This window comes from Lepisosteus platostomus, chromosome 14 (assembly GCF_059453375.1).
Source record: "Lepisosteus platostomus isolate fLepPlt1 chromosome 14, fLepPlt1.hap1, whole genome shotgun sequence".
Classification (NCBI taxonomy): Eukaryota; Metazoa; Chordata; class Actinopteri; order Semionotiformes; family Lepisosteidae; genus Lepisosteus; species Lepisosteus platostomus.
Window position 1 is genome coordinate 38,526,639 of NC_142624.1, and position 8,101 is coordinate 38,534,739.

General features: G+C 41.6%; 1 protein-coding gene across 2 annotated transcripts in view; it reads left to right on the plus strand.

Moving 5' to 3' along the window:
* The window catches only part of mgat5 (alpha-1,6-mannosylglycoprotein 6-beta-N-acetylglucosaminyltransferase), a 103,843-nt gene that overhangs the window by 90,680 nt on the left and 5,062 nt on the right, over nt 1-8,101 (plus strand). For both annotated transcript variants that reach the window (XM_088606206.1, XM_088606207.1), the window contains exons 13-16: nt 2,473-2,619; nt 3,500-3,616; nt 4,912-4,986; nt 6,936-7,093. In XM_088606206.1, the coding sequence (XP_088462332.1) occupies nt 2,473-2,619; nt 3,500-3,616; nt 4,912-4,986; nt 6,936-7,093 (497 nt within the window). The remainder of the gene's footprint in view (nt 1-2,472; nt 2,620-3,499; nt 3,617-4,911; nt 4,987-6,935; nt 7,094-8,101) is intronic.

Genomic DNA, 8,101 nt, shown 5'->3' on the forward strand with positions numbered 1-8,101 from the left:
TGGGCAATTATAAACTTCATCTTCACACTGCAAAAGAGCACATTACAGTAACAAAACCATGGTGCACAAGGTATATTGGGGATGAAAGAGTATTGTGGAATAGAAAACTATACCGCACTACTCCTAAATTTTAAGTACAGGATCATGGTATAATGGCTTATATCGTTACAAAGTATTCCAAACCTCACTGATGCTCTTGAGCTGTTTGTGAGTAGCCAGGACATAATGTGCTTGTCCAGATATCATTTACAGACCTTTTTTTAATGCTTAAGAGAAACCCGAGGTGCTCTGGGCACATTTATATTCCGCACAGAATCTCTTCTAGCAGTAGAGCTTGGCTAAGCTTCAACACAAGGTCCTGGATGTGTTTGGCGTGCAGAGTAAAAGCAGAACTGGATTCGGTCGGGCCATGTCACAGCTCAAAGCCAGATGGCCCTCTGTGATATGTCTCGTTGCCATGACCACATGATCCATCGTCAACATGATGCCCTTTTCTCTTCAGGTGCTGCATTCAGTACCAGAAAGATCTGCCTTTTCTATCTTTGGCCTTTGAACCCTCGCTCCAACAAACCTGCCACTGAGAAGCAACTGTTTCGAGTGTGTCTTGGTGTTTTAGCATCTTGTGCCCTCGGCTAACTTGCTGTGTCAAAAATAGAAAGTCCCAGAGCCCTTTCTGATTTCCCTGAGGGCTCCTCTGCAGCAGTTTCTCATCCTGTGCAGAATTATTTCTGTCTGTCAATCCGCAATTCACTCGGTGAGTTTTGAAAGCCAAATCGCACTTTCTCTTCCGCTGCAGTGTTTTAAATAGCTCAGACAATGAGGTGCATTGATGGATTACTGCTGTCTGCTGGATTTTGGCGTATGAGAATAAAAGACGTTATATTGTCTCTTATTATATGTTGAGCCTTAGCGTGGGAGTCCTCAGTTCTTTTCTATTCATCCTTTATCATTAGAGTACTCCCATTAACGTTTCCTCTGTTAAAGTGTGATAACCTATCTGAGAACGCTTTACACCTACATGTACACCTCTGAGAGTTTTTCACATTTCACTTCATGCCACAGACTCGAAACCAGCACACTAACAGACCCTTTTTAATTCATTCAGTCATATCAATCACTCTCTACACTTGAGAATATTAAGTATTCCGGATAGAAACTGGATTCATCTACTGCAAGTTTTCTAACAATTAGATGTTTGGAGGGGCATGTTGTCTAAGTTTTTGATAGTTGTTGTATAATGGTATCACATTCAGTGTCTGTCAATGCAAAACAGCCGATAACAGGTAATCTGGAAGTGCTGTAGGCTGTACTCTTAAATAAGAAGCACTAAAGCTCTTACTATTTGACTGTGGAAAACACAGCAAAATATTTTGCTTTTTACTTATAAAACTGTTTTTTTTATCATTTTTGAAGGTGTTTTTTTTTCTATATCTGTATATGAAGTTTAATCCAAATTCTACGGTATCCTTGTGCTAAAGGAATGCAATCTAGCAAACGTATCTATACTGCCACCTGCTGTCTAAACAAAGGCTTTGCATCACAGATGTTCTGAAAATGCAGCCCCTGCCAACCAACAGATGAAAACAGGCAGAGAAGCATACTTGTGCCCTTACTTCACAATCTGATAAATTACAGTATCTCCTGATTTGCCTTACTGCATGTGGTATTATATAATCAAACTGCTGAATCACGCCTTACAGAGCCTGAAAATGAAAGGGTCTGTTGTTGGATGTGTTTTTGTGAAGTGACCTTCTGTTCATTTGGTTGGTTCCTCCATAGCCTTCTCTCCAGCTAGCCACAGAAGGACTATTGTGAGCAGTGCCTTACAGCCGGCCCCTTTTATTTTAGCATAAACCTAATGTGCCCTTTCTGTGGGCTAAAACAAGCAGCTAATTGTGATGCACTTGAAGCTTTTAAAAAAGAAACGTTTAGCTCAGTACTTGTTACAGCATGGTGGTAAGCCACTAAAAGAAAGTTGTTTTTTTTACTCCTTAGGCTGAATAGGATGTTTTTTCCCCCAGAAAATTGATTTTTTATCTGTAAAAAACTGTAACATTTGTTTAATAAAATAGAAAAATGTTCCATTTATCTTTAGTAAAGAGTAAAGCTGATATTTCTGTAATGAAGAAGAAGACTTTATGGCTAAAATGTGCCTAAAACTAACTGATACTATATAAAACAAGGGAGTATACAGTGGTTTTGAGTTAAGATAACATGGCAATGAAAAACAAAATATTTTTTCAACATTGGTCCTTTTTATATAAGCAGTGGAAGCAGTGCCCAAAAGCTGACTTTATTTTGCAGACGGCTTCTGTATTAAATTTGAATGGCACACCTCAGTAGCTGTGAAACTGACCGGGGTTGGCTTTTGTCAACTTGAATGCCCACGAAACCTTCCTAAACACGTTCCACCACTGCCATGCAGTAATAAACGCAGGTGAACTGTAACGAGATGTTCTTGTTGTCTTCCAGCTCTTTGTTGGGCTGTCCTTTCCCTATGAAGGCCCAGCTCCCCTGGAAGCCATCGCTAATGGCTGTGCTTTCCTGAATCCAAAGTTTAATCCTCCAAAGAGCAGCAAAAACACGGACTTCTTCAAAGGCAAGCCCACTCTGAGGGAGGTGAGTGTCGGTCTGTGGGGTATTGCAGCCCCTTGTTTCCGGGGGAGGGTGGGCCAGTGTCAGGAGTGCTTCAGAGCTGCTTAGAGCAGCAGCAAACATGCCTGCCCACTGCAGGAGCCCCAGCGTTTACTTCATCGTGGAAATGCGAGAGCGTGAGGCAGTTTGTCCCATTGAACTCGTATGGTGTTTAGTGGCTACTGGATCTTAAGATCTCATCCAGCTGTTTGCTCAGAAACACGTGGCATCTTACAGTATAAGATCAGAAGTTTTAGTAGGAATAAGTTTTCTGTTGGGTCAGGTCTGTTCATTGGAAGGTGTTGACGATCCAATGTATATTTTTCTTTGTGTTTTCAAAATAGTTACGATGAGCTTGATAACCTAGGGCGAGGCATTTTTGTGTTGGACTGTGTTGTTAGATAAAATATCTCTCTTTTTCTTTTCTACACTGGGCTTATACCTTATAAGACTTGAAACTGAAAATCAAGAAATTCAAGAAAGTGAAACAATTTGGGATTCAAGCCAGCAGGACCCATGGGAGGCTTCTGTGAAATGACATTGAAAGTCTCCCATTGAATCCTGGCTCTCTGCCAGCAAGCACTGACAAATTGTGCCAAATTGTTAAGAAATATGTTCATATTCATCATGCACTTTTTATTGATGGCTAGGCTGAGGGCTTTCCTGGTGTGCTAAATGGGATTTGTCTTGGCCTTCTCCAGTGTTGATGAGCCAAGTCTTAGCATTTGCTATGATATTTTAGCACATCGTGGCTTGTTTTGTATATGGGAGTGTTGTGCATAACTTTTTAACAGGTACAGGCAATTCACAACAAATATACAACAATGAAGATGACCTAAATTAGTGGAATGTGTTTTTCTTATAGCTAACATCTCAGCATCCATATGCAGAAGTGTATATCGGCCGGCCTCACGTCTGGACTGTTAATATAGATGACTCTGAAGAAGTGGAGCGAGCGATCCGGGCGATTCTCAGCCAGAAGGTACAGATATGTGTGTTCCTGGTGTGTGTCTGTTTGAACGTCCTGTCATCGTGAACAATAGAGCAGTATGAGTAGTTCTGAAACGTTATGTCTAATATTAAGTAGATTGAAATAAAGCTGTTGATCTTTAACATACTAAGAGTTTTATAATAGAGCTTGAAGTGGTAAATTCCAAACTACAGGTAATTAATAATTTATAGCACTTATTTAGCAGTGGTGATTAACAAAACTGGGTCACGATTTGCAGGCTGCGTGACTGGTGCGATACTAAGTACAGACATCAGGATGTGTTCCCCACAGTATAGCTGAAGAATATGAACAGCGAAACATGATACTCGGTGCCTTCCGCTCACTGCCCTAAGAGAATGACCAGTGACAGTGGAGAGTGCGTTCTATTGTATTGAGAGCACAATGACTTCACTCCATGAATGAATCCTGGCTCAGGAACACTGGAGTTCTTCATGTGCTTGTGTAACCCTCCCTTCAAGGTGCTCCTCAGTGCCAAGAGGCACAGACACACAGTTGTGGTATCAGGTTCCTCAGACTGTCAGTGGAAGGAGAGAGTCTTGGATTATCTGGACATTTTAAACTCGATGAGGAGCTCAAGTTTGTAGTGACAAGTGCAGTCTTATAACAAGCAATTTATACTCAAATGAGATGAAAAAGAAAGTTTTAAAAATGAAGCACTTTATTTGTCCACGTGAAGTAATTTACACGCTTTATAAACAGTACCATTTAACCCTTCAATGGAATACATTCTGCCTGTGTACATTGTTGGATCTGTTATTCTTTCTGATCTCTGAAGAAATGTTCCTGTTATGTAGTGAGGTGTAAATGGTCTTGTAAGGTGTGTCTTGTAGCAAAATGGCAATATGACTGAAGATTGTAAAAAATTCCGCATTCATGTTCACATTTCTATGTTGAAAATATCTTTCATATGTGCTGATTTTTTATCTTTCAAATTGGAGCTTTAAGGAAATCAAGATTTTTAGGGGTTGACAAACTGAACATTTTTATTTACAGTGTCAAATATAACTGAAATTAATATCCAGAATCTTTTTTAATAAAGAAGATTTGTAAAGGAGCTCCTTAAGTGTCTAGCTGCATAATGTTAAAGAAATCAGATGCTTTCTGCTGTCTTACCATTATGATGAACATTATTATTTAAGGAACAAGAAATAGGTTTATTCCATGCTGAAAAGAGAAGAAAGAAAGCCCAATGTTTTGGCCATGGAGCCTTCTTCAGGTGTGAAGGTGTAATAAAAATATGATTTCTATCTTGATTTCTTGCACAGATTGAGCCTTATCTGCCATATGAGTTCACCTGCGAGGGAATGCTACAGCGAGTCAATGCCTACATTGAGCACCAGGTATCGTTCAGTTTCTTTCCCTGTTTGAAGTGTGAAGCGGTCGGATTATTTCCCTTTAACTCTTTGCTGAATAATACAGATAAATAGGTTTGAACATGTATTTTCTCACAGTGGCCACAAGCACGCCAGTTAAAAATGTGATCGAAAATCAAACACATTCTAGCCGATTCGGTAGTTAGTGCCTAGTCAATTCGCTGATCTCATCCGGTCATTTCTTGAAAGAAACCAGGGTGTCAGTTTCAACAGCGAGGCTCCCATCAACCTCTGAGTCAAAGAAATGCCAGCTTATCTCAGTTATCAATCAGCAGGTTCTGCTGTTCTCTGTGGCTTATTTCTCTGCACGTTTAATGAGGCGATTTCTCTGTTCGTGTAAATAAGGAGATGTGGAGCACTGGCTTCACCCGCCTCTTGCTAAAGGAAGTCTCATTAGTGTGACCATTTGTTCAAACATACAGATTTCTATTTCAGACATACTGCTGGTCCAGTGATCTGGCTCGGTAGTCAGTTCAATCCGAGGATACCCGTCTGTAACAAGCAGTCTTATGCAACAGGGGAAGATTGTTCTCCTCACAGGCCGTAGTTCAGTTGTAGCCAGTGTTCAGGCTTTTTTACCAGTGCTTGACACAAAGGACACATTTTATCTCGTGTTCCTTTTCGCTGTCTGTTGCCTTTGTACTGTGCAGCTCTCACGAGACTGCTCAGGACCCAAGGGTCAGAAGGTACACTTCCTAGACTGGGGGATTGTTGTAGAGCAATCGCACTCAGGACATGGGAAACTGTATGTTTTACATGACGGCAAAGGCAGTGAGGGGAGAGGGCACATTCCCAAACACAGATGTCATTCATCTTCTGCCGTGAGCCCATGTGAAAAGTTTTCTTGGCTCCCCGGCAGTTATCCTCCCATGATAAATTAGTCCAGCATTATAAGGGATCACTGTGACACTTGTGCTTTGAGGGCACTGCATGTTCCCAAATAGAAAACTTCAGATACATGCAGCGTTTTGTTCAAGGTTTAGACATCCCTTTATAAAGATCCCTTTAGACATCCAACTCATCCACTCAGACAACTCACAGTTATATTGTTAGCTTTTCTGTATTTTTTGTATTTTTCACACCATGTATTGGAGAGCTACATCATTAATGCTAACCTGTTTTTTTCTGTTCTATTCCGAAATTCTCTTAATTATGATTCATTATGGGGTTTGAGACTGTAGGTGTTAAAGTAGGAAGAGTACAAAGGTGAAGAGGGCAGTTATGAGATGAATAATCTCATTACTGTATCTCTATTATTGTTTCCATCCTTCTGTGATCAGTGTCTGTTAAATGCAGCTTTTTATACCAAGAATATTGTTTGTTGTACCTTACACTTAGTATAATTTGTAGGCTCTGTAATTCTGCATTAATTATCCATTCACTATCAGAAAGTTGCTTATCCTGTCAAGGGTCATGAAAATCCAAACCTGTCCAAGCAAGAGGGGGTACAGAGCAAGCATGTATACTCTGGGCACAGGGCTGAGACACAAACACAGTTTAGAGACCTCAGCCCACCTAGCCAACATGTCTCTGGGAAGTTAGAGGGAACTGAAGCACCAGCTGAAAACCCACGCAAACACCAAGGGCAGAGCAACTGCACCCAGGAGGTGTCCCAGTCCAGAACTGAACCCAGGACCCGAGAGCTGTGAGGCAGCAGTGCTGTCACCCTGTCTTCTCCTGATCACATCTGCTCGCTTGTCAGTGAGCCTTGAAAGTACCTGGTGTGGATTGGCAGCGTCACACCTCGCACTGTAACACAGCAGAGCCTTTTACAGAACGCGGCCCGCGGAATAGGCAGCGTATGAGCCGGCTCCCAGGCCCATCCCAGTGTGAGCAGTTTGGCCTGGGCAGCGCGGGGCCCGAGGGAGACAGTCCTGCCGTGAGCCTGAAGCCCTGTGTCTTGTGCCGCTCTGCAGGATTTCTGTCACGGCCAGGTGATGTGGCCTCCTCTGAGCGCGCTGCAGGTGAAGTCCGCTGACCCGGGGAAGTCCTGCAAGCAGGTGTGCCAAGAGGAGCAGCTGATCTGTGAGCCCTCCTTCTTCCAGCACCTCAATAAGGACAAGGACCTTGTGAGGTGAGTGCGGCCGGTCCGTCCGCAGGGCGAGAGGTTACAGGCTTGGAGACCAGGTCAACACTTGCCTCATGAGCAGAAAACTCCTTATTGAATCTAGATAAAATTATGTGTTCTCCTAAACCACAAGAAGCTTGCGAATTGTGCACCTGTGTCACTTTCACCAAATAAGTATTGTTTCAACGGCTGTCTATACACGTTGGGCATTTCTGTATATTTCTATACATTGTGTCACGTCCCAGAAATTAAAGGTGCAGTCATTAATTAGAAAAATTAAGAAGTCTCTGGTCGAAAGCAGATTATTAATAGAAAAATGAACCTGAACATTGAATGAAAACCTGTTTCTATCATAGGAGACATTCAGGTATAGGGATCTAACATTAAAAGAGAAGTTGTTAAATCCCTCTTTTGCTGTGTTTTTATTCTAGACTATGTTTGGCAACAGTGTGATTTTCTGTGTTAAAATAAAGATTTTATATTGCGACCCGTGGTAAGACAGACATTCACGCAGGGAGCTGGCTGCAAACAAACAAGTGAAGGTTCATTCCACCCTGAAGAAACCCGTCCTGAAGAGGCCCAACAGCCAAAATGGGTTCTTTCTACTCTTCCGTCTGGAATAGACCTTTACTTTCTTTCTCCCTGTTCATCATCAGCTGATTGCACAACTCAATGGAATATGAGCTGTGTCTCTGTGATAGCTTCCCTACAATCCCCCTGCAAAGTTTTTTTTTTGTACTTTTGTTCATTTCTGTATCTGAAAAATTTGATTGTCCATTGACTTTTTCCTGCATGTCACCCGTGACCTATATCAGTTATGTCTTACCTGGAAATAACACACCAAATGGCATAGAATTGTAAATCCTGAAGAGAAATGTGTGTCTAAATCTGCAAAGCTAGATTTTAATTTGAAGGTGGATTGGCATTGAATAGACATGTTTGGCAGTTTGAGGAAAGCTCGATGTAGTCTAAAGCTTTTAATATATTTTGAAACCAAATTCTGTGTTTTAAAAG